We start from the raw sequence: 25,817 nt of genomic DNA on the forward strand, positions 1-25,817 counted from the left end.
AATATTTTTATCTTCTGCCCTCAGAAATATTTCCACAACTCAAATGTTACTGATGCTTGACAAATTCTTCACGTTTTAAGCAGATAGGATCCAGGCATTTCTTCATATGTGTGTTTATTTTATATTCTATTTAACTTTAAAGGAAGTTATGTGTTTATAAAACAGGCTGCTTTTAGATTAACAATGTAGTAAGTAGGTATAAGGCCAAGTACAATAATTGTGCTTCAGACCCATTTGGCAGAATGGCTCTGAAGTAACATTCTTGCTGTCACTGAGTTTGCTTCATAGGCTGTTGTTGGTTTTGAGTAAGAGTCTGAGGCAAGGGATGTGAAAAACTGAATAAAAACTCTGAAATAAAAATGTTTTTTTAAAAACACTCACCCCCCCCCCCCCAGCACATCTACAAGACAGCATAGCAACCCATTAAATCCAGTTTTTAACAGTTTAGGAGTACCTTACCATGTTGTGTAAAACTACATTCTGGGTTCCTGCTGTATGATGAGTATTAAAATCCATATGTTGGACTTTATATGATTCTTCACTGATTGTATTTGCTAAGTTTGTAAAATAATGTGATTTACTGTTCCCTGAGTTTTACAGTGGGGCAGAATGCCTGGTCCAGCTCCCCATTTCAGTAGAAACCAAACTCACACAAGCCATGGCGACCAGAAGTCCATGTGCTGTCCATCTGTGCAGATAAGGAGTTGCCTTGTTAACAGCAGCTTCTCCAAAATCTGATTTTTGGTCAGTTTAGTGCTGTAATATTTATTTTTTTCTAGATACTGTAAGAACAGAGTTAGGAAAGGTGAGATGAACACTGCCAGCCCATGCACACCGTTGGTCCCTCAGAAGCTGCCTCTTTCTCTTCCTGTCAGCCAGGGTGACAGGGATAATAGCACAAACTTCCTGAGAAGAGGATGTGGTTACGGGTATGTGGGTGAGATGGTGGTGGTGGTGGTTAGTGTGGTGATGGCACTGTGGAAGTGTGTGGCACTGGACCAGCTCTGTTGCCCTGAAGGTCCCAAGATTTTGAGTGCTTAGTCAGCTGAAGTAATTGGATGTGGTGGCCAAGAACTCTGGTTCCTGTAACCCTGTAGTAGGTACCTTACATTGTTCCTAATGTTAACTAATAGAATTTCTGTTAACTGGGAGCTGCAGCACCTGTTTCTAACTGCTTGAAGGAGCAGTAATAATACAAGACAAATATTCTTGTCTTGCTCCAAGTTTTGTCAAAGTAAAAATAAAAACAAACCAAAAAACTTTACAAAGTTTTGCTTTGATTCAAAAACTTCCTGGGCAGAGTTACTGATTTAAGGAGGTGCTACAACCATGTGCAACTCTGATTTCAATTTTACTTAATTTGAAGTTTTCAGTGGGTATTCAGCTTTTGTACCCAAAATGAAAATCATTCTTCTGAAGTGAAATGCAGAAACATTTGTGTGGAAATCCCTCTCGGCCAAAATAGCTAAGCTCTGCACCCCTCCTTTGCTAAGATAAAAAGAAATGAATCTATAATAGTTTGTGACAGATGGCAGAAAATGTAACTAACTGAATGTGATTCTGTGTGGAGTTATTTGAGGTTTTTGGTGTGATTTGTTGTGAGTTCCTCTCCTCCCCCCTTCCCTTGCCTTTGATTGCAGTCTTTGTCCATTTATTCTTAGGATAGAATAAGATTTCTGAGCAGGGGCCTCTCTTGCGGTGCAAAGTGAGAATTGTTTTTAATTGAGCAGAAACATGTGGAAGGATCAGGAATATCTCAAGGGATTACAGAAAAATTCCAAATTTGTACTACTTACAGCTTGTGTTTAGAGCGGGGTCTGCTGGGAATAAATGTTAGTTAGTGTGACCTGTGACCTTAAAAACTGTTGACATGGATTTCAGCCAGAAACTAGCCACAGAACTCCTTTGTTAAGCTCATTCATAGCTCCTTGAAAACACTACTCAGTGAAAGTTGCCAGCTCAAATCTAAGGAAAGCAGAGCTCTCTTTTTTTTTCTTTTTTTTTTCTTCTTTTTCCCCCCCCTTTTTTTTTTCCCCTTTTTTTTTCCCATGCTTTGGAAACAGTGGCCGCCCCTTAACCAGCAAGACTTCTTTAATAGGACTGCATCGCCTAAACTTGATTGGAATTGACAGCTTCCTGGCTCAGGCTTGCCAACTGGCAGGGCATTGATGCATAGGGGACAAACAGCTTTAAGGGCCTGTATACCGCTGTTTGTGTATGTGCCTCCCCAGCGTAACACACTTCTGCTGGGAGACCTTCCAGTGTACAGCAAGAAATCCCCAACCCCGAGCTGCTGCTTTGGGTTCCACAAACCTTTCCACTGTTTTGGGAGAGAAAGTTGAATATTCATGTGGTTTGTTTAGTTGGGAAATAATTGTCGTGGTGTCTTGCAGAATTTTTCCTTTTCACTGATTTGGCCAAAAGCCGCTGAAAAGTATTTACACTGGGGGGGTGGAGGGAGAGGAAAAGGCATTCTGATTGGAGAATTTTGACTTTTTTTTTCGTAATGTGGCTGTATAACACTTAAAAACCTGGTTATCTCACTACAAAAGGGTTCAATTTACAAAACCACCTTCTTGTGCACTCCCTTCGTTCCAAGTTTTTCCACTGAATGGGATTTGTGTGTCATCAGCTGAGCCTGTGGCAGGGTCCATCCTTGGGCCTGTGTGAAGGTTCACCTGTCTTGAGCTGCCCTTTCAAAGGGAGATGTGTGCACACTGCACATCAGTGAGTGATGTTGCTGCTGTGTACAGCTGGGGATAAGAATAGGTGCTAAGTGGGGTGTGGAAGGAAAGAGAATACAAATTTTCATTAGTTTTAAGTTAAACTCACAGTAATCTTTGTAAAGAATCATTGAGCAGATAGTATCCCACACTGTCAGAACAGCTACATGCTTCAGTTTTGAATCAGGTGTTTCTTACAGGCTCCTCTTTGTAACAGTGCACACTTTGGAAGGCCAGGAGTGTCTCCTGTGGGTTTGTTTTGAAGAACCAAATAGTAAATGCAAAGGTGAATCAACCTTGTTTGCAACACTCCCCAGTGATGACTCTTGTTTTCCAGGGATGGATAGGAAGGGTGTGGGAAGAAGTTGGATGTACCCATCCTCTTCCATTGAAGGCATAAGATTCTCAGCCTTTTGGTAGTCTTTGCCATCCTCTTTGAATTCTTGTGCTGGTTTTTGTAGCCTCAGAGAGCTGGGCTTCCTGCTGAATGTATTCCTGGCCAGCTGAAACGATCTGAGTTTCACTGTGTACAGCATGTTAGTGAGTCAGGTTGGAGTAACTCAGCTCAGTAAAAGCTCCAACCTTAGAAATAGAACCTGTGGAAATTATTAAATACTTTAATTAGAAGGATTGTTACATTCTTTGTTGCGGTTCTAAAATGTTCCCTAGCTGCAGTGTGTCTTTGCAGGTGAATAAGGAAGGACATCTGTTCTCAGGAAGGTTGGGAACACACAGACAGCTCAGATTTGCAGTGTGTGCTTTGATCTAGTTTTAATGGGAATTGTCTTCCGTGGGGCACACGGACTATCACATCAGTGACAAATAATTTAATGGATTTGGTAGCTGCCTGAGATATGGGAAGGCTGAGCTTTACAATTCTTGTTAACTAAAAATTCGTATCTGATTTATGGTTTCTTCATGCTTTGCATTTCTCCTTTGCATGCATAAAAGTAAATTAATAAGAACTCTATTTTGTGCCTGTTAAGAAAGTAGTTTGGCTACTTCTAAAAAAAAATCACTGCACAGCAGAGGAAAAACCCCTCTCTGGCTGTGTGCTGCTTTGGGGAAAACAGAACTCTGAACTGGAGTTTAAACTTTTTCCACTGCCCCACCTGTGGGCTGTACGGGGCAGGGGAGTTGCCTGCCTCCTATTCACTTAGCTTTCAGGAAGAGCAGTGACTGGGGTTTGGGTGTTCTGTTTGTCTGAGTCACGTCTCTCTCACTACTGACACGTGTAGCCAACTCCAAGTTTAATTTCAGTATCTTGGAGAGAATGGGAAGGTGGAGTTGGGACCAAGGTGAGTGAAATAGATTTTGGGTGCTGCCTCTCGATAAGGTTTGGATACACGTAGCTCCTTGTAGCCTGCACCAGAGTAGAGCTTTTATCCACTTATTTAGGTTTACTTTATGGTTACTGTTTTAAAAAGTTTGTGTAATACACTTTCCAAAGGAGAGGAGAACTGGTAATATATCTGTGCTTGGCTACAACAGAGGAAGAATTTCTTTTGCTAATTGAAAGCTGTAATTACACGCCTGGGCTGCAAGCAATGACTGTACGTAACCCCGGAGTAGAGATAGAATTTGAAAATCAAACAAACCCTCTATCTCTCTCTGTGTATCGCTCTAACCTGATTTCTTCTTTTCCCCTTTTTGCTGTTAGGCTTCTGTGGACACAGAAAATATTACTATCTAATTAAATAAGAAAAATGTCCTGAGCTTATTTTACAAGGATTTACTATAGTTTTATGTTGAACAAAAAGGCAAAAAGCAAAACTGATGTTTTGCTTCCACGTGTATCTACATGATACTTCAGGCCTTCCAACCAGGTGCTTGGTGATGGCTGGAGATGACGTGGGATGCTTGCTGCACAGTCTGTTCAGCCCTTGTGGTGTATCGACCTGGGGATCCCTGTACTTCTTCAAACACTTTGAGATGAAAGCAAGTAGCAAACTGGTTCTGTTAGAGCTTGGCAAAGGCCACAAAAAATACATGTATAAGTCATGAGAAATTGGATCGCTCTGATTCAGCAGTACCACAGAATTGTACCTAATAAAAATGGTGTTACTGAGCCTCTGTCTGCTGCCTTCATCCTTCTTCACAGGATATTTTAGCGCTGGATTCAGCATGTGTGTTGAATGTAAATACACACTGAAATGTGGAGATTTCTCAGCTCCTTGGCACGGACCTTGGAGAGAAAAGATGAGGGGCAGGCAGGGCTGCAGCTGGGCTCTGCCCTTCTCCCACAGAAATTCCAGTTTCTTTCAGGCTTGAACTGTAGGAAAACAGTTCGACTTCCTCTTCTGCCTATGGCAGGAAATGGAGCTGAAGTGGCTGAGAAGCTGAGAACGCCATGAGTGCAGCATGTGGGGTTGGAAGGGGTCTCCTGCTGTTGCAGATATTTTGCTTTAACTTGACATGTTTATAAAACAGTTTACATCTTAAAAGTTTAGGGTTTTTACCCCTGCTGATTTGCTTAAACAGACACTGGCTTTTATTTTCAGTTACTTGTCAGAATATATATGGAAAAGTGATGAACCTAGTGAAAAGAGAGCTTGACATCAATTAAATTTAGCTATCTGCTTTGTGTTTCTTCTTTCTGATACACTGTTTCCAGTATAATTTTTCCAAACTTCCTGTGGCTTTTCTTTATTGTCTTTACAAGTGGTACAAGATAGAGACGAGCTATTTAAAAATACTGTTCCAGGAAAAGAGGAATAAAACTTTATATTATGCCTGCTCATTTGTTAGCTTCTATTTTAATCTCTGCCATTAAACATTTTTTAGACTCTAGAAACTTATTTCAGAAAGTCTGTAAGGTTGTCTGGGTATCTCATCTTGCTCAAGTGTCTTTAAATAAATTCTGAAGTGTCTCTCAAGTTATATTAGTGTTCTGAAAATTTATCTTCTGCAACACCAAGTGAAATGCACATATTAAAATAGCCTTAAAAATGTAAAAGCATGTAATAATGCATGTTGCCTGTCCCCTCATTGTTAAGCTTCTATTGAAGTTTATTCTAGTTTTCTCTTGGTCCTGTTATTGATGGGATGAACAGTGTTTGAGACCATGACCCTGTGCTGTGTGTATGTATTGCACAGGAGTGTGGATTCATCTCAGTGTGTGGTTTTACATATTTTCATATGTATCTGTCTGAGCAGCAGTGTCACAAACCCACGTGGTAGACTCCAGGTGATTCTCTGCAGCTTCTGTTGCCCATTGTGCTGGTCTGTGGAAGGTGTGTACAGTATTTTCTCCTGCTTGCTTTTCCCTTTGCTATTGTATGCAGCAGCACAGCTGTAGCAATAGAAATGTGTTTTGATGCTTTAAGACCAATACTGAAAGGAGTCGATGCCACTGAACTCATAAATAATGAATTCTTATTTTCAACTAGATGTAGCTGATAAATAACAAGTCAATAGGGAATATATTAAATGACACTGAGTGAAAAGCTTTGGAGTTTCCATTGTGGTGTCAGTAGGTCTGTTAAAGGCTTTGCTAGCTCGAGCTTGAAGTTTTAAAGCATGGTTGAATTAGTTTAAATATTTTTGTTGAAACTTAAATATGGTAGAACCTTGCTAATCCACACAGCTCATAATCACAGACACTGAGATGGCAAGTTCCAGGTACAGCTCAGCAGAAATGGACAGGGCTGGGGCAAGGTTTCATGTTTCTAGGCTTTGTTTCTCTTGCGTACACTACAGTATGCTCATTATGTTAAATTCTTCGTAGTAGCAAAATTAATGCATCATAAAAAGGGACTTTTTCCAGTCTGTTTCACCCTGTTTTACTTTGATTTGCACTTCCAAAATGTTACTAGTTTGTGCTGAGTCCTCTCGTGAAAGTTGCAAATTATCTAAAGATGTCAATATAGATGAATTAAAATTTGAATATTAAATGCAATAAGAACAGGATTTAGAAAAGATTAAAAACGTTCCAAGTTCTGAACTCTGAATTTTTCTGTAATGGCAAATGTTCTGAAAGAGAGGAATGTCCTTCCAGGTAATTCCCGGTAATGGAAGGACACTGGTTATGGTGCTTTTAAGTGGAATGAGATCCAGTATTTTCATTCTTGGCTGGTATCTCCTGGGAAATACGTATTAGAAACAAACATTAAAAGCCAATTTTTCAGTAATCAGATTTAAGCCCCTTTTTGCTTTTAAATAACAGAATGCAGAGAATATTAATACGAATAATTTATTTGGCTGCTGTTTGGCTGTTCTTTAATCGCCTGGCGATGGTGCTTGGCGTTGGAGAAAAGGCCTTTTGATTTTTCCCACTATATGTGTGTGTATATATGTCACTCAGTTGAAAGTTTAGGTGGTGTTGTTTGGCTGGTACTTCCTTCTCTCCATGCTCATTTTGGTAACGAGTCAGAGCTGTGTACTTGCATTAATTCTGTAGTGGCCTCAAGTTCTACCACTTTGGGAGTCAGAAGCAGCCAGAAAGTGCAGGGAGTTGTTTACAAAGGAGTCCCATCGATTCTCCTTTTCTGCGGAAGCATTCAAGCAGTAAGACCTGCACAGTCTGTTTGGCACAGTAGCTGCTCTCAGCTGGCCCCGTGCCCTCCTGCTGTTAGTCAGGGCAAAGGATGTGCCAGATCTCAGATTGTAACGGAGCAGAGCCTGCTTGCAAATCTGCTTGTAGTTAGCCTGGGGCCTTTTGGCAGCAGACTACAGCCGATTGATTTAGTTGCAATCCTTTTTCCTTAATATTTTCCATCTGGCCAACAATGACCTATAAAGGCAGACACAAAACAGAGTTTGAGTTATGAGGAGATTATAGTAAAACGCTTCCAAATCTCACTCTAGAACCTGCACCAGTGGGTCGCTGCCGCAGGAAGTTTGTCTGAAAGCGCGGTTGCAGCAGCGGTGCCGGGAGGAAGCACCGTGCGGCTTGAGGTTGGATTTGCCTGAGGGAGGTTAAACTCTTCACGTGTTTCCCTTCCTGTTGTTCGCGCTTTCTGCTGATGTTGAGCAGGCAGTGCATGCTCTCAGCACGAGCTCCCTCACCCACTGCCTTACGGGACTGCTGGGGTGACATGGTGCTGCTGGGGTGAGGAGCCATGTGGGAACAAGGCCTCAGGCAGTGGGGATGGGGGCACAGGGGAAGGACTGGGAGCATGGAACTGCTTTAAGGCCTGCAGCTACAGGTTTGGGGAGCTGGAACACTAATGGCATAATAAGAATGTGACGTGCTCCAAGCTCTCAGATCTGCAGCAGTGGATGAGTGCTCTCCAGAATGAGCTGTTCCAGTTGTAGGCAAAGCGGGGTTCTTGCCCTGGTTACAGTTATCCTGGACACTTGTCCTCTCTGTCTTTACAGTTTGGATCCTTAAAGAAAATCCGTGACCTAACTCATACAGCTCCCCAGGTTGTAGCAGCCCTGGTATTACGAGTCTTTTAATGTGGGGAGTTTACCACCTTCTCGCTGTACTTGGGGACATGAAGGATTCGTGGCCTTTTCAGTGAGTCATGCACAGACTTCCACAGATCTTGATGGTCATAATATTTACAGGAAAATTAGAAGCTGATTGCACCAGGAGAAGGCTGCAAAGTGTGATTCACATTCACACTACTGTCAGCTGCTCCTGGGGAGCCCGAAGCCCCAAGTAGTCGGTGCTGTATGTGTAAACACTTGACAATTTGTTGAACCTAGTACAGCAATATCACAACTGCTCCAGGCCTTGGACATTTAGAACCTAGAAGCTGACCGGTTCCCTGCAGGGAAGGGGTCTGGTGAGGGTTTTGTGTCTCCTTTAAGTAAGATTTTTCACTTGCTGGCACTGAAAACTGCTGAGATTTGCAGGGGTAAGAAACTGCTGCTATCCTAGGCTGAGCTTACCACAGCTTTGAGTCCCTCCATACGTTTCTGAAGCTGTTGGCCATATAAACTGACGCAGGGCTCTTGTCCGAGAGTTGCTTCTCTGCTGACAGTCCTTTGTTCTGGTTTCATCACTGTCTGCTGCCTGCTGCTTTTAATCATGGCAGGACTAACACTGGGGATCTGAGCTCACGGCTGTTGGCTTCATGGGAGTGCAGAGGGACAAGGATGTTGACTTCAGCACATCGCTGTCATATAGCAGAGCGTTCCTGTTGGGAACTTTGATTGGTATTGTTATTATTGTAAAAGTAAAGGGCAAAATTAACAGCATGAGGAGTATGTGTGCAAGGGAGAAATGAATCCTCATGATGGTTTTAGGAAAGACCTAGAGGCAAGGATGGACAGGGAAAAGCTGCATCATTGGTAGACAGGTTGAGGAAGGAAGGTGGACCAGTTAGGATTTTAGCTGCTGTTTATAATACTCCATGCATGTTTTTTCATCTCTCCCCATGCCCTTTAGATACAGTAAATAACTTGTGTGAATTAGGGCTTCATGTCACACCTTCTTTCGTGGCTGAACAACTGTAGCTGGAGTAATTATGTCATTTTTTTTATTACCTTTGGTCCTGGCTGACTGGCCATTTTAGTGCCGATACCAAATGAATTAGCACATCACCTTGGGGAAAACCCACTTCCCCAGCACCAAAAAAGTCGGGAGGAAGTATTTAAAGTACCAGATGGATAGATCTCTTCCACAAATGGATCGCTTTTGGGTTGCTGTCTGAAGGCTTACAAACTGCATCTGTCAGGAACGAGACCATCTTGTACGTGCTGACAGATGTAAACAACATTCCCCCAATGAGATTACATGGCAACTTCCTCCTTCAAAAATCAAGATGTGGCAGGAGCCCTCGGGTTATGCAGTAGTAATTGGAGAAGCAGGGGCTGTTCTGGGAGGTAGAACTGCTGAGGAAAGCTGCACAACTTGACTTCTGCGTATTGTTTCAATAGGAAACATGATCCGGCCACACTAATAATAGGAGAAGGGCTTTACCTGGCTTCGCAGAGGCAGTGTTATCTGAACTCTGCGTGGATGTGAAATAAACCCCTTAATTTAGAACTCTGGCTGTACATCAACACGCTTGATAAGGGACGATAAGTGTTATTTACCTAGCAGTAGCTCACTGACGTGTGGTTTAGGATTAATTAGTGTTGGTGCACCAGCTTGAGTATTCAGAGAATAAAATCGTTGTAGGCAATCTCCCATTTTAATAATTTGCTTAAACAGATTGTTAGACAAGAAGTCTCATAAATACAGATTGTGCCCTCCAGCCAGGTAAAGGGCCAGGCTCTTCTCTGTTCCTTTGGGTGTCATGTTTTCAGGAAGTCTGATCAGGTGCATCAGTAGTGTTCCTGCAGGTCAAGTACTAGTATTTCATATTGTTTGTTTTTACACCTAAATGTTTGCCATGAACCCTAAAATGTTGTATGCTGTAACCACAGACAACCTGCAGTCACACACCAGACTCTGACTTGACCTTTCTAGTCTTCAGTTCACGGACTGTGTTCTTATCTTGCATGACAGATGCTTACCTGCTGTAAGTGAAGTGATTCTGGTGTCAGTAGCCCAGTTGCTCGCATTCCCAAATTACAAATTCCAAGTGCCACCCCAGCACTGAACTGAGGATCTTCTCAGTTGGTTCTTTCAGCTTTGGTTGGATTTGAGTTTAACTTTCCTGACTTGCTACCAGCAGACTTGGGGACCCAACAGCTTGTTTTTAGGGAGTATGTGTGTTACCACATATTGAGAAATGGGATATTTGCCATCTTGATCCTAAAGTGATTGCTTCCTACTAAAACTGCTTGTGTTTATTGATAGGATTCTCCCAGCTCTTTCTGAATCAGCTTCTGGTGCTGATCTCTGGGCAGGTATTTAGCATGTGCCATGGCTTTATTAAGTAAATCCTCATTTCTGTGGTTCAGAAGGCAGTTAATTCTCACTGACAGTCTGATTAGCCAGTGAAAACCTTGGCCTTCCTCCTGTGATTCTGCTAATTGATACTTACCTTAAATATTGATTTAGCAGTTGTGATTATTCTACTGTTAATATAACCTCATGTCCTAGTGAGTTTTCATTCCTGGAGATGGGCATTGGTGTTACAGAGCTGGAGCACTTTAAGGATGGAATGTGTTGGCCCACTGGGAGTCATGGACCCTCTGAACCTGTTGCAGGACTCATGTAGAGGGCTTTTGAGCTTACAGAGTTACTACACTCAGAGTTTCTTCACTGAGAGATTTTGGGACTAAAGCTTATTTTTTTTTCCTCCTTAGCCTTTGACATAGGTTGATGGCTAATAATAATTAATCCCAAATATATGGGGAGGAAAACCCCTCTGGTTCAAGAATGAAAGGCCCTGGGAACAACCAGAGATTCTGGAAAACACACCTGATGCTCAGCTTCAGCCTTTAAATACGTGGCAGATTTCTCCAGCAGCTGAGCAAAAGTCCTTACCAGCCTTCCAGGGTGGCTCTCAACAAGGAGCTGTCTAAAATTTTTCTTCTCTTCAGGAATTTATTGACACTACAGGTTGTGATGCAAAATACGTGCTGTGGCTTTCGGAGCTGGCTGCAGCCGTGTGCTGCAGCACATCGTGCATCTTGCTGATAGGGAGTGCTTTTGGCTTACACTAAAAAAGTTTGTAATTCTGAAATTTCAGCTCAGCCTTAGTACTAGAGGATGTAGCTCAACAAGCACATCTGATTGGGGTCTGTAATGAAAAGGAGCTGTTTTTCTGGTCAAGGAAAAAGGGTTAATTTGCATTGGGATCAAAAGACTGTTCAGGATCTACTATTTCAACCTGTGATAGACTTAACAGTAGTCTTTGATCCCCAAATGAAATGTGATGGATTTCAACTGATGCCAGATGTCTCAAACCTAGTGGGATCTCTGATTGTCTGCCACATCTAGAATTCTCTCTCCCAGCACTTTCATGTGTGCTTTTATACGTGGGTTGAGAAGAGATCCCTTGACAAGCTAAGCCCTTGGAATCCTCTCTCTGTGTTGTCACTTTGCTGGGGAGCTTTAGGCTCTCGTGCTGCCTCATGCATCCTCCCTTTTTCAAATGAAGCCTTGTGTGCCAAAGTGCTCAAACTGCTTCATAACCCATATTTTAATGCTTGGGAAATTTAATGCCTGGATCCTCTGTAACTTTTCTCAGTTTATGGCCGTTCTCTGCCCTCCTCTTGTTTGTTAATTAGAGCATTTTACTTAACCCTGGCAAAGTAAAATCATTGTTCAATTTATTCCTGTTGGCATTAAGTGGAACATAGTTGTTGTCTTTTTATCTCCAAAGCTATCTTGTTGCACTTCATAAATCTTATTATGAACTGTCAAGCACTTCAGTGTGCCCATCTTCTCACCCAGTGGGCTTTATGTCCTTTGCCTGTGGTTTTAATCAGAGCATAAAGACACGATTGTCAGCATTTCCCTTGTAAATGCAAACAAACTTTTTTCTTTATGTACCTTTATTTCATGTTACTTTAGTCCTTTGCTCTTGAACAGGCTTGAGGAGTTTCTTTCAGGTTCTTAGAGTAAAAGACACCACAGATTTACAACTTTCTCTTCTGAAAAGGGACAAGAGACCCTATGGCAGTGTTTGGGAGGTTATGGGGTTTCCCATTTAATTTACATCTACAAAAAACATGTAAATTTAATTTTTTTTTAAAGATAATGTGCTTGATCTTCAGGAGTTAATCACCTTAGCATGCTGAACCTGAGCAGGCAGGTAGACCTGGCTGGACATGCTGAGGTTAGCTGGGTACAAGTAAGAGCTGCAGCTTTCTGCTCCTTAAAGCCTTTGTAGCAGGGCTTGTGCTGTTTTAAAGCTGATGAATCACACAGTTCTTTTCTTCTGTCCTCAGCCTGTGCCCCAGGCTTTAGAGATGGAGGTACTCTCGAAAACCTACTTAGAGTTTTGCATTTTGTTTCAGCAGACCTTAGGTTCTGTCTCTTAAATGAATTCCTTTCTCTTTTCTCCATGTGGGCTGACTGGAGAAATTCCTCTTAGCATGTTTTCCCAGTGGTGTGAGTAACTTGTGTGTTAGAAGTTAAAAATCCTTGATTTTTAAAAATGAACGATCTACCAGAGGGAAAACGAAGTCCCCAACAGCAGAACAGACTTCTGAGATAATTTAATCACTAAATATTCTATCATAAAATTCAACAAACTTACTTAAATTTTGCAGTAATAGGTAATTCACAAGAAAAAAGCTTGACTGCTCAAGATACTTAACATTTTCTACATTCTAAATGATGCCTGTAAGTGTCCCTGAATGTAGGGCTCCTTTGTACTCAGTATAGGATGTTTGCAGGGACCTGTATGCCAAAAGGTGTGGTATTCCTGCTTCCCAGTCTGGAGTGTAACACTCCAGGTCCTTACAACACAGATTCCTTTTGTATAAAATGCCTTTCCCTGAAGTCCAAGGCATGGGTCTTGTGGAAAAGCCGTTTCTTGTTCAGGCTGTAAAGTTACATCGTTCCCTGCCTTCTCAGAGGGGAGGTTACAGTGTGTTTGCTTGATGGGTGCTTCGTGATGTTGCACACTGTAAGGCTCAAGTTCTTCTGAATCCATTTTATTTACATAAATTCCACAGTGCAGCTGCACTGGACCTTTTTTCCCCTCTCCCCAAGGTTTTAGAGTGACCACAAAGAATGTGAGAAAGGGTGACAGCTTTGTCAAGCTCAGGCTTCAGTCCCATTCGCTGTGTCCCAATGAGATGTTAGCATGCCAACAAAAGCCCCTTGGAATGGTTATCTTGAGCTGCCTTTGCAGGCTTTAGCTTGACTGCAATGTAAAATTTTTCCATCATAAGTCTCTTAGTTGCAGTTCTCTGGGTTCTGTTGTTGAAGGGGTGCATTCAGCCCCCACGAGCTCTCTTTGTGAGAGGCTGCTGCTCTGCTTTGAGAGCTGCGGTAGCTGCGCGGGGAGTGGTGGGTTCAATAGTGCTGTTTCGAGAACTCGGGAGGCTTTGTGTGAGTGAGACTTGCTGAAACCCCTTATCGTGGTCACCCTGGGCACAAAGACGGGCAAGGGAATGTTTTAATTGACTTCCGTTATTAATACACAGTGGCAAGTCACCAAAGGAAGCACTTTATACCCACAGTTATGTGACATTGGGATGCTCCTCAAGAGGAGATGTGCAAGGTGTGTGTGAGCCTGTGCTGCGGGGTGAAACACTCTCACACACGTACCTGAGTCACAGACTCGCAGAGGATCACACGGGGTAATAGCCAAAGGGGAGTGTGTAACAGGGTGGGGGAGATGCGGAAGGGAAAGGACTTCCATGAGGACAAGGCAGGGAGGGGGTTCAGATGGCTCTCCACACTTGCCATGGATCGAGGTCTAATGTGGAGGCAAAACTTTGCAATGAAACAAAAAGGAAAGGTGATGTCCAAAAAGGCTGTTGGCGGCTCCTGCGGAAGGTAAGCTGCATCTCATCAACACGCACAGATGTTGCTATGGAGATTTGGGGGTATGTGTGTATGTGTTTAAGCTTACAAGTGTGAGAATGTGTCAGTAGACTGAGTCTAGAAGAGAGAATAATGAGGTACTGAGTTCTGTGCGGGGTAGGGGAAGATACTGGAACACATAAATGGCTGAACTGGGAATTTAGCCTACGGAAATTCCCAAATGAGCCCAGAGATGTCTTGGTTCTTTCAAATGCATTTTGTAAAAATGCTGGAAATATTGGGTGAGGGAAGGAGAAAAAAAAATGAATAAAATTAACAGTGTTGTGGTTTAACCTGACTGGCAGCGAAACCAGCCACAGCTTGTCGTTTCACTTGGTCTTAGCTATTAAAAATTAAGGTGGAATTTTAAAATAATTAAAAAGGGAAATTCACGTTTTTAATGAAGGAAAGGAGAAAGTCTTGTGATGGCTGTGCTTTTGCTATTTACACTTGTGTCTGCATAAGCCCACTGAAGAGCATGGTGACTGGCAGATGTAACTTAGTTCATCACGGGAATCTGCAGTCGCCATTAACTCAGGGTGTGAGTGCCAGCGTTAGGAATGATGCTGTCTGGGGGGAGTGCCCTTAGTTATGGGGTGCAGGAGGATGGAAAGAACCAGGATTGTTTTGAAGTATAAATTGCAGAGTTTTATCTATCAGTGCAAGAAGTCTTAAGATTGCTCATCTCCAAGAGACTATAGTGATGTATTGAGACATTTTTCATACTTGTTTTCTTTTAAATGTGGTGGTGGTGGGATTATCCAGGGGGATGCTGCAGAGTTCCAGACACAAGGATCTGTCATTTGTCCTGCAGGTATTGACAAGTGCTGTGAGTCAGAAAACCTGTGTTCTGCTTCACCAGGAACATTCATTGGGTCAATAGGTTGAAATTAAGAATAGTAATAAACACACACACACCCTTTCTTTTTCAATTTGCTGAATCTTACTTGAGGTTTTGATTTTGCATGTTACTCTCCTAAGGATTTAAAGGTTGGACAGTGATGGTGCTTGGAGGAGACATAAAGAACAAGGTGTACACACACACACACACACATATTGGTCAAGGTCATTTACATCATACAAGCGCAACCAGGAGGAAAAGGTTTCTCTCATTGGACCTTTCACATGTAGGAACCTGCTGGGCTTTGTTGTGATTTCACTGCCACAACCAAGTACCAGCTCACCTGTGCTTTGAATTAACTATTCAGAGTCCATGTGCTGGAACACCAGTTCACAAGACATGCAGGCAGAAGAAATACTTGGCCTGAGTTTCCTCTTCCTTCCACTTTTGTCAGTCAGGAGTGTTCCAGTGAAGTTAGTGATGGTGCATGCTCTGGTTTATACAAGAGCCAAGCTCATTATGAACAGCATTAAATATTGCAGGCCACTGCAGATTGTTGTGCCGAGCAAAAGGTCAAGATCCAGGAACTCCTGGACTCCAATTCTGGCTGATGCCGACAGATTTTGTGTGCCTGTCACCACAGAGAAGTATGCCCATCTGCAAAATGGAAATGACTCTTCTGTTTTGCAAGGGAGATGGCAGTTGGTTATGCTGTTATCAAAATAGATTGTATGTGTTATAAATAAATACATGTTAAAAATTCCACTTTTGATCTGTGTGAATAGAAGGAATAAAAGTTATGTGTGCTCACTAGTCAGTCTATCTGGAGAAGCAGCATTAAATACGTTGGTGTCAGACTAGTTTCTCGGTCTCCTGAATTTTGCATGGCAAAGATGTGTCTACAGAAGTGCAGTTCTGCCTGTGTGCAGAGTGGAAGTTGTTCTGATACTCTGTAGAAATTGTGGGAACCAAGGTGGTTCTTACCTTCTGAAGGGATCAGAGGAAACCGAAGGTACCACGGGTGCCTTTCCAGAAGGGTTTGGTTTGCATCATAATGGTGTCAGCACACTATTGATTGCTGGAACTGTCAGTGTTAAAGATGAGTTATAAACAATTGCTATGGGAATTAGCTGATGCTCGTAAGTCATTTGAAAAGTATATTTCTCAGAACGGTTTCAGACCCTTTGGTGTTGCTGGAGTTCATGTCCATGAGTTCAGCTTCCACAGTGCTCTTGCAGCTCCCGGTTGTCTTGCTGCTGTGTCCTACCTTGGGGTTGTCACAGGTAACACTAATCTCTCCCTTTTTAAGTTGACTTCATTGTAGATTTACCTTTGCAAGTAAAATTCCTAGTTCCGTGCTGTGCTTGCCTGTCTGCCCAGCCTCGCTGTGCACTGACCTTGGACTCCATGGTGTTCCTGAGATAGCTGCAGTGATTTAAGGTGGTACATGAGGTAACTTATGACTCTCCTTCGTTCTAATGAGCGCTCAGAAATATCAAAAGAAATGATAATGGTGCAATTTTCACATTTCAAAGAAAGTATATTTATTATCAAACCCTCTATTCATTAGTAATGCTTCAGCACTGGATAAGAAACAGCTGTTTTTTCCTGAGGAAGACATCTTTTACTTGCTACAGAAATCATCTGGATGCCAGTGTAGATACGTTGCTCACAGGTTTCTCCTTTGCTGTTCTTGGAGATGTTGTGTTTTCATATTTACTGTTGGACAGTTCTGTGTGGCCAGATGAGTTGTGTGCCTTTGCAGACAGGCAGTCACGCTAAGGGAGCCGATGTCTTGGGTCTGTATGTCCTTGGCATTTGTGTTTGCTGGAAAGAATCCTTGCATTCTGCTGGAGATGAGGCAGTAGCTCTCGTGTTTATGCAGCTCGGAGTCCCTGATGTATTCCCGATGAGCCCTTTGTTTTCCGTCGGGCAGTGGCAAAGCACTGTATGCAGGCAACCCTGAGAATTCAAAATCCCTAACTAGAAGCTGGCAGGGTGGGCAGGACACGTGGGTGGCGTGGTGACTCTGCAGTGCCTTCTTGTAGCCTAACTTACACTGGTGCCTCCTGGTACTGGAATTTCACTTGTGCAATTGCCCGTGCCACAGAGGCAGGAAGAGGGCTCGGACTAGTGAGAGATCAGAGCGGGGTGTCATTTTGGGATGTGCTACTGTGGCCTTTCTGCTCTATATCCACAGGTACTATTTGATCGGGAGAAATGTGAAGTCTCAGTTTCCATTGCTGTTCCCTGTGTGAGTCTCAGCTGGATGGGGATTTCTCTGAAACTATTAGAAAAAAAAGTTGATTGTAAACAATGGTAATCATTTCTGTTTGGCTGGTTATAAAAGCTTTTGTATTAAGTGTTTAATGAGAGTAGGAAGATCCTGGAAATCTACTTTTCTGCCCAATTTCATTGCTGTTGGCAATTTGGCATCACTAAAGGAAGTTCTGTTGGGTGATCTCCTGCGCATGCTCCTCAGGGTGGGATGACAGTGCGCACCTGTGTGTGCCCGCACGCACCGTTTGTGTGTGTACGTGTGTCTGTCTGTGCACAGAAAGGCAGTGGCTTGATTTCCAAAGGGTTAGCTTGTTATTCTCCTGGGGTTCCAGCCCTTCCTGGGATCAGAAGAACTGACCTCGTGTGTGCTGCTGGGGTGGAGTAGGTTTTTCCCTTTCACATGTTGAAGCATATGAATGGATTAATATGTTGAGACATTCACAGCTAAATTGGCTGCGGTACGGCGTTTTCATCCATGTGGCAGCTGAGATTGGGTGATGACGTTTCCTGGTCAGTGTAACTTTTGAAGTCTAGATTGGGCTGGGGGAGCAGCGCTGGCTGGTGGGTTGTGCCTTGTGCTCCAGCCGTCTGCATCCCTCAGCCATCTGCATCCCTCGGCCTTCCCCGTCCCCTGCAGCTTGGTGGGGTCAGTACTAAAGGCTCCACTTCTCATAAGTCTACCCCGTTAAAGGTAAACCTCTGGGTAACTAACACCCTGCAGCAGGGGTGGTTGGGGTTTGTTATCATGCTAATTTGCTTCTTTTTATATCTTCCCTGTAGCCTCAGCCTGGCTTGTCAGTTGCCTTTACACTGCTGTTCCCTAAGCACTACATTTTGGGAACATTTGTATTTACAAGCACAGTGCAGCCCTGTTGTCTTAAGGGTTTGACTGACCCTAATTGCTGTGACACATGTAACTAATGATGTTTTGTACGTTCAAGGAGCGCACTAAAAAGGTGATGACATACGAGTTACTGAATGCGGCTCTGTGCGACCGGTGCAGCGGAGTCTGAGCAGACCTTCTGAGGCACAATAAGCACTTTTCCTGTGCTCAGATTTGCTTCCCGTCGGACCGGCCTGTCTCCAGCGCAGCACGCTGGAGGTTCGGGGGGTGGGGGGGAAGCCAACTGCTAAACTGATCTCTCAGCTTCAAGAAGTCTGGTTTGATTAAGCTCTGACTTGATACTCATGATTTCTGGCAAATATACCAGAAATGGGGGGGTAGGAGTGTGTCAGGAAACTGAAAATGGGTGTAAATTTAAAAAAAAAAAACCCATAAAAATTTCAGATTGCCCTTTTATTTTTGTTTATTCTTCAACCACAATCTGATTTATGCTTATTGGAGTCTTTGAACTTCAACTCCCTTGAAGCATCTCTGGTCTGTCGCTGTTTTGGTGCTGCTTGGAGGGGGATGTGTGGGCACGTGCCCGCGCTCGCGGGCTGCCGAGCTCTGGGCAGTGTCACTCCAGAGCGCTTCCCTTCCTTTGCTTAACCTATGACCTGCCCAAACAAGAGTTAATCAAAAGTTCTAAGGTAGCTAAGAGGAAGGGGAAGTGTTTGGTTACAAATTAAATATGAGCAAGTCATAAGCCATAAATCTTCCGTAGTGCTACCAGTTGTGCTACTCCAGTTGCATGTGGTACAGAAAGGTTTTGGTTATAAATCCGACCTCTGTTTCTTTGCAGAGGGTGTTTAAAGGCTGCCTTGAGGATTTGCTTTTTCTGAGGACAAACCCATACCTTTTCATTTTCCTCTTGGCAGAGATCTAGAAACAAATTCAGATAACTATATTTCTTGATTTACTTTTTTTTTTCCCCAACTACTTGGTCACAGTTCAGTCCTAGAAATCAGAGCTGTTTCACTCCCGAGTAGTGAGCACATGGAGTAAGCGATGAAGTACAAGTATTGAAGATGGCTGGATAAATTGCTTTTCTAACGCACCCAAAGCTTTCAGGGTGAGAGAGATCCTGAATTCTGCAGTGTCAAAGGAGGGAGGTGAAAATTGGAGTGAGAGAGTCGACATAATTTATGCAATTTTGTGTTGGGTTGGTTTGTTTTATCTCGTCTTGCACCTCTCTTGAGCAGGAGCTGCACAGATCCCCCCGTACGGTTTGTGCCGAGGTCTGCTTCAAATGCCAGCTGATTTCCTCAGCTTCAAAAGTGTGAAGCTTCTCTCCTCAGAATGGAACTTTCTTCTTAAAATAAGAAAAAGAATCGGCTGAGATGCTAAACTGTTATTTGGAAAGCTTGGATTAAAATAACGAAGAGTTAGTGTTAAGGACAGTAATGAAGCTCATTGTAAGATAATGGTGAGGAGGGGAGGCCAGCAAGGGTGGGGAGGTGTGAGGGAGATGGGGCAGTACCCTCCCTTCCATTGTACAGAGAATTTGCTGATGGTTCAGCATTGTGTGTACGTGGGTTATTTTGGTAGGGTCACAGAAGCTGTTTTCTAGGTCCTGAGCGAATGAGTTAACATTGGATTTGGATGGAGTGTTCTCAGGGGTAGGACTTACAGGTTTGTCACGTTTAGTGTATTGAGGCAATAAAGAAAACTCCCTTGACTCTGGGATGAGGGAAGGTTTAGCTGGGAGCAGACCGGCCCCAGGACTGATAAGTAAATCATGGAAGAAAGATCCCACCCTGGCTGGGTTGGGAACCTGGGCTGCCGGCAGCCCCGGGCGATGGGGCTCGAAGTGAAGCTCAGCTTGGCAAACTAGAAACTGAGTAACTCACTTCTGTTTATTGCTTTTATGCTGACCCGTTTTAGAAACACAGTAATGCTTTAAGGGACTCCCTGTGGGGTTCTGTAAATGCCGTTTTCCAGCGAGGACCCTCCTCAGTTCAGTAGGACTTGCGGTGTCCTGCGCCCAGTTTGGCTTCACACGGTCGGGGGGGGGCGGTTCTGCCGCCTGGGTTTTCTGCCTTTTCAACCCTTTTGATAGATGCCTTGTGAGGATTTGTTTACCAGGTTCTTAATCTCTACTTAGCAGATATGTTTGGAGAGGATTTCTTGTTCCCCTTGTAATGGCTTTTAACTCTGCTGAAGTTTATTTAACCAAACAGAAAGAAAGAATCTTCTAACTAATCCTTCTTGATTGTTTACAGTATAATGCCAAACTTAAATGCTGTTTAAAGTGGTAATTGTCTGTCTTTATGCTCTATTCTAATACAAAGCTTGTAAAGATGCTTAGAGCATATTAATTTAAATGATAATACTGTCATATAACATGAAAAGTTAAGTTCCTTATCAGTATATTTTGATAAGCTACTTACATTTTACAGTAGCATTTGCAGGCTTCAAACAAACGTTAATGATGGAGTGCCATTCACTTTATCTGTCTCATATATAGCTTCTCACTTCATTTGTTACTAAAAGCTGCACGGTTAGGAGCTGCAGGGCACTCCATTCTTTATGCTTGTCAGGATGGACTCATATTTTATAAAAACTTTAAATCCTGTCTAACTGTATCAAAACGGAATCTGTTGGCTTCAGAAAGCATCTGTGATTAAACGGAGAATCAGCTCGTGCGTCACGCAACCCGGCTTCCCTGTTCGCTGCAGCCGGGGAAGCGCCTGCCTGGCACTGGGGGAAGCATGGCAGTGAAGAGCTGTGTCATGAGGAGGGGGTACAGAATCCCACCCCAGCACACGGCAGGGAAATGTTAGGGAATGGAAACGTAACGTAGCTGACAGAGATGGGATTTTTCAGTGTGTTTGTCTTGGAGTTTTGTTTCCTTATTGCCTAAGGTAAAGTGTCCGTTTGAGCTAACCGAGGGCTGGGCTGAACACGATGCTACAGGATGAGGAACTTGACAGCAGTTAAAAGGTTTTATAAAGTGATTATGCAATTTCAAAAAATCAGTTGTATCAGGATTGAACCCAACACTCTGTCTTCAGTTTACTGGAGCCATCAGAGATGGAGAGAAGAGTAGTTATTGAACTTTGGGAAATAATTAGATTAAAAATGGTCCAGCACATGATAAAATAGAGACCTTAGTGCATGTTGACCTTCAGGTCAAACCATCCATTGGGTGTGTGGTGGCTGGGTGCAAGGTGAGAAGGAAGGTGAGCTGTGCCTGGATGGCTCTGTGGTGAGGGTTTAGTGCCCAGCAATGGGTGGAAGCACTGGGAAAGAGCAACTGAAGTTCAGGTCTCGATGGAAAGGGGTGGTCAGCCTTCCAGCAGTGATCTCCAAGTGGAAGCTCTGGTGTGGCTTTTCTAACAGATACCTATAAAGTGTCATGTCCAGCAGTGGCAGTTGTAGGATGCATCTGTGCATTAAAGGCCAGTAACTGAGATTTAGCAAGTTAAACGTATGCTTTTCTTCTCTTTTTTTTCCCCAGTTACCTCCCATGGTTTGAAGTCTTTTATAAGCTGCTCAATGTCTTGGCAGATTATTCAGCGAAAGGACAGGTATTATTCTAAAGTACTAACCCTTCTTTACCCTGCCCCATATCAAATGCAGGAGACATGATGGAAAGAGGCTGTTTTAAGAAGTGCTTATAGCAGAGATGGCCATGTGAATTATTAATCTGTATGAAGTAGTGGCATAGAAGATGATATTCAAGCTTTCAGCTTGGTCAATGCCTCTGGAAAATAAATATGCTTTTAAACTCTTCTGGGGACAAGATGAAGTCCAAGAATGTGAGTGTGGATCCAGCACAAGTTAGTGTTTCCCTGCACTCACCCACACTGTGCAGACTTGTGATTCCCTGAGCTGTACTCAGCTCATCCATGCAATTCCTGTACCTTTACGTGGTGTCTTATCCATGTAAATCTGATTTAAAATTACTGATGCAAAGTGCTTACCTGTGTAACATCATCTAGCCTAAGCCCTGCAGATGCTGTTTTGCTTTTAAAGCAAAATGAAGTAAAATTCAGTCCTGAGGCAGTGAAAAAATGTGAACTAAGCCATTAACATTTGCTTGTAGGTTTATAAATGATAATTCATGATGCAGAGAAATCACAGATGTGATTGCAACACCCAGCCTGCTTTCATGTATTTAAAATACTGCATCTATAACCTTCCCCATTAGGCTGCTGCTTTGATTTATTACCATTTTGTGGTAATAATTGTATTTTGCATTTGTCAGAACCCTTTGCATTTGAGGTAGAAACATTTAGGATCACATCTTCATCTAGATTAAGTAAATCCATTTGGCTTTGCCCTAAGCTCTGGTGAGTTATAAAGAGCTTGCAGTGAATACTGCCTTGCTGTGAGCTGAGTAACTATGTAGTGCATAGGTCGGTGACTCAGTGAGTTTCAGAAATATGTAGAAATAGGTATGAAAAAAAAAAAAGATATTCTAAACAAATCTTGTTATAATTCCCAACTGTTAGAGGAAGCTACATTTATGTCTCTTCATAGTCTAACGTATAAATGTATTTTCAGAATTTTCTTTACATTTGCAAGTTCTTTAAGCCTCCAGTTCCACAAACACTGCTCCTTCTCAGAGTTCAGCTTGTTATAGCAATGCCTACTATGTATTGCTCTTTTAAATTATTTTTTTTTTAATTCTTATTTCAGGATAGCCAAAGGAGTGAGCTCCTAGAAACATTTCATAAACTTCCCATCCCTGAGCCAGGAGCCTCTGTTCATCTTGGAGTGGTAAGTGAAGTGGGAGAGATGTAAACTAAGGTGTTTGGTTGTCACTACATGACAGAAAAGAGGAATGTCAAAAGGATTTTCCTTTCTGGAACACAGATTTTTATTTCTTTTTTGCTGTGAGGACACAGTCCTGTGAAACTCCCCTTTTCACTTTTGGGGCTCTCTGTGTCCCTTTCCTTACCCCAGATGTCTTGGAGATGCTTCTCGGATTGGGGGAACGTTGTGTGTACTCCCATGGAAATTCCTCACTGTGTCATCTGTGACCCATGAGAGGACACAGAGCAGCAACATGACATTATTGTCCACGCTTCTGCGGAGCTCCTGGATCTTCCAAGTGTGTCAGGGACAAGGCTGGACAGCAAACAGTCCTGTACCTGTCAGAGCAGCATTGCGAGTGTTAACCGGTGAAGCGGTTCTCTGATTCCTCTCCCCTTCCTCCCCTGGGAAGAGACTCACACAGCAAAGGATTGATTTCACTTTTACATTGTGTGAGAAAATGAATCAAAGAACACTGAACAAACAAACGTGGCCTTTTATTGATGGGATGGTATTTTTGGGGGGCTTTTTGCTTCAAATTAATTTTTGCCAACCAACCTTGTGTTCCAGGCTGGAGTGAAAAACCACACACTGATGCAGCTGCCAATTAGTCATTTAGAGTTCACATGGAAACTAGTGGTGTGTACAGCCACAGTTCTCCTCTCCTCCTTATTTCCTTTCCTCCTCCTCCTAAAGTACATTTTGGCAACAAGCAGCTTACTCTCATCACTTCACCCTGTAATGTCAGTCGACAGGTAGCAGTTGTTTGGCCTTGCTGGGTCACCAGCTGGCAGTGGCCATGTCCTGGTCCTCCTGAGGCCGTCTCTTTTGTGAGCAGCGTTTCAGTTTGAGGGGATGAGCTGTCTCTAAAAGAAATGCTCAGTTGAGATATTGCAGTTTTTTCATACCAGTGGTTTTGAGGAATGCTGCCAGTCTCCCCTTGTCTCAGACATTTCATGGGCGATGAAGCAGGAAAGGATGTGAAAAAGCAGCAAGGGACTGCGAGCTGTGGTGTCTCTACGCGTTCTGCTTTGGCTGTTTACAAGCCTATTTTGGGGTTGGGGTGAGGTTCCTGTATGTGATACAGCTGCACATACTATTCCTGTATCTTTGTATTGCATCTTTTCAACTGAACTGAAGCAGCCATGTATCAGAAAGCAAAGAATTTGTGTTTATACATTTAGTGTCTATATTCAGTGTAGCTGTTAAACCCACTTGCTATTTTGGGTTATAGACTGTTCATGAAGCACTGAAATGTCTGAGATATATATACAGGAAAATTGTGCCAATTGTGGGACTATGCCAAGAATATAACAGCCTTGAAAGCTTCAGCAAGTGATTAATAATTAGCCCTAAGACAAATTGTTAAAATCTTAAAACTAGTATAAATTGTGTACAATGCTGATTTACAGGAGCAGTTTGGTCACGTTCTGGCCTCTCCCTTCCCAAAGCCCTAACCAAGATTCAGGCAAGTCATACATGTGCCTGTGGAACTGGAGTGACCCTGGTCTCTTGGTATGCAGACAATTAAATATGTAACAGTGTAATGGGTTAGGAGATGGTGAGACCAGTGTAGTCTTTCCAAACATGTTTTTAAAAGCATGTAAAAGTGGCCTAGAATTGTAGTAATGGTTCTCAGGTAAGGAGGCATAAAACTTCAGGAGGCATTTCTCAGTACACTTCCCTAATGTCACCATTGTCCCGAACACAACTTCTGGCTGCTGTCAGTCAGAAGGACCCACGTGCTGTTGGCTGCTGTTAGTCCATCACACAACCTGCAGTGGGCTGTGGAAAGGTGGCTTGAATTACAGGCTGCCTCAGAGCTTCCTTGGCATATGTCACGCACTGGGTGAGTCTGTCTGTATCGGTGTCTCTGAAGAACAGAACTATGTAATAGAACTTCCCAGGAGCATTTGATACTTCCAGTGTTAATGCTTTTCATATTGCATGTGTGAGCTGAGAAGCCAGCTTTTAAACTCCCTGATGAAGAAGTCATACTGGTAGTTGGTAACAAATGTTCTGTCATTTTTACTTAGCTGAGCAACTGCTATTACTGCTGTTACTAATACCAAGCGAGGCATTTAGATTGCTTTTGACAATATTGCAATAACCAATATTTGCTCTTTTTTTAGCACTCTTACTTTACTGTGCCAGACATCAGAGAGCTTCCCAGCATACCTGAAAACGTGAGTACTCTGCAGGACTGTGCACTTCACGGGCTCTGTTTAATGTGAGCAGCACAATAGGTAACATTTGTTACCTGGGTTTGGCCTAGGAATTGATGATAGTCTGTAAAATACTGCTAGATGCTGAAGTAAACTTTAGGTGGTTAATTTATAAAAATATTGGGTGCAAACATTGTGTTGCTAAGTGCAGAACAGGCGTTTTGAAGTAAAACATAAGAGTAGAATCTAACATTTGCCATTTTAATTAAGAAAAGATACCAAATGAGCAGGACACTGACAGCAGGATTATCATAAGCTGTAAGTCAAGATAGTTATTTTTAAAATGTAAAGCTTTTATTATCACCACTCTATTACTTGCTGTTAACACTCCACGATTTCTTGGCTCTAATAGGTGAGGAAATTTAAAATACACATCTATATTTTAGCCTTCTCAAAACTGGAAAGTGTTTGGGTAGCTGTATGTATGTGACAGGGTGGTGGTTTGGAGTATGGTTTGGGTGATGCTTCATTCAGGATGATAAACCTAAGAAAAGTTCTTGAAAGTAATCTCAAGGCAGTGATTGCCCTTTGAGTGAGCACTGCAGAGTCATCCTTTACTCCGAGCTGCAGGACTTTGATAGAAGGGGGTTTCATTCACTGTACCAAGGCCTCAGGCTGTATCAAAAGGGAGACAGGAATCTGTTGAGGCATTTCACCTTTAGAGGTAACTTGGAACCAGGTCTGTTTTCCTCTCACAAGTTCCAGAGAAGTGCTGCTTTAAAAGGAATGTAATAATTCCACAAGCAAAGCAGCAACCTCTTCCTCCTGCATCCAGATG

The 25,817-nt window shown here is 42.9% G+C and overlaps 1 protein-coding gene across 1 annotated transcript in view; it reads left to right on the forward strand.

Moving 5' to 3' along the window:
* The window catches only part of DENND1A (DENN domain containing 1A), a gene marked incomplete at its 5' end in the record, with an annotated part of 188,530 nt that overhangs the window by 53,804 nt on the left and 108,909 nt on the right, over nt 1-25,817 (forward strand). Inside the window, 3 exons of the mRNA XM_084272711.1 lie at nt 21,514-21,583; nt 22,698-22,778; nt 24,947-25,000. Coding sequence (XP_084128837.1) covers nt 21,514-21,583; nt 22,698-22,778; nt 24,947-25,000 — 205 coding nt within the window. The remainder of the gene's footprint in view (nt 1-21,513; nt 21,584-22,697; nt 22,779-24,946; nt 25,001-25,817) is intronic.

Source organism: Gallinula chloropus (genome assembly GCF_964237585.1).
Source record: "Gallinula chloropus genome assembly, chromosome: 18".
Classification (NCBI taxonomy): Eukaryota; Metazoa; Chordata; class Aves; order Gruiformes; family Rallidae; genus Gallinula; species Gallinula chloropus.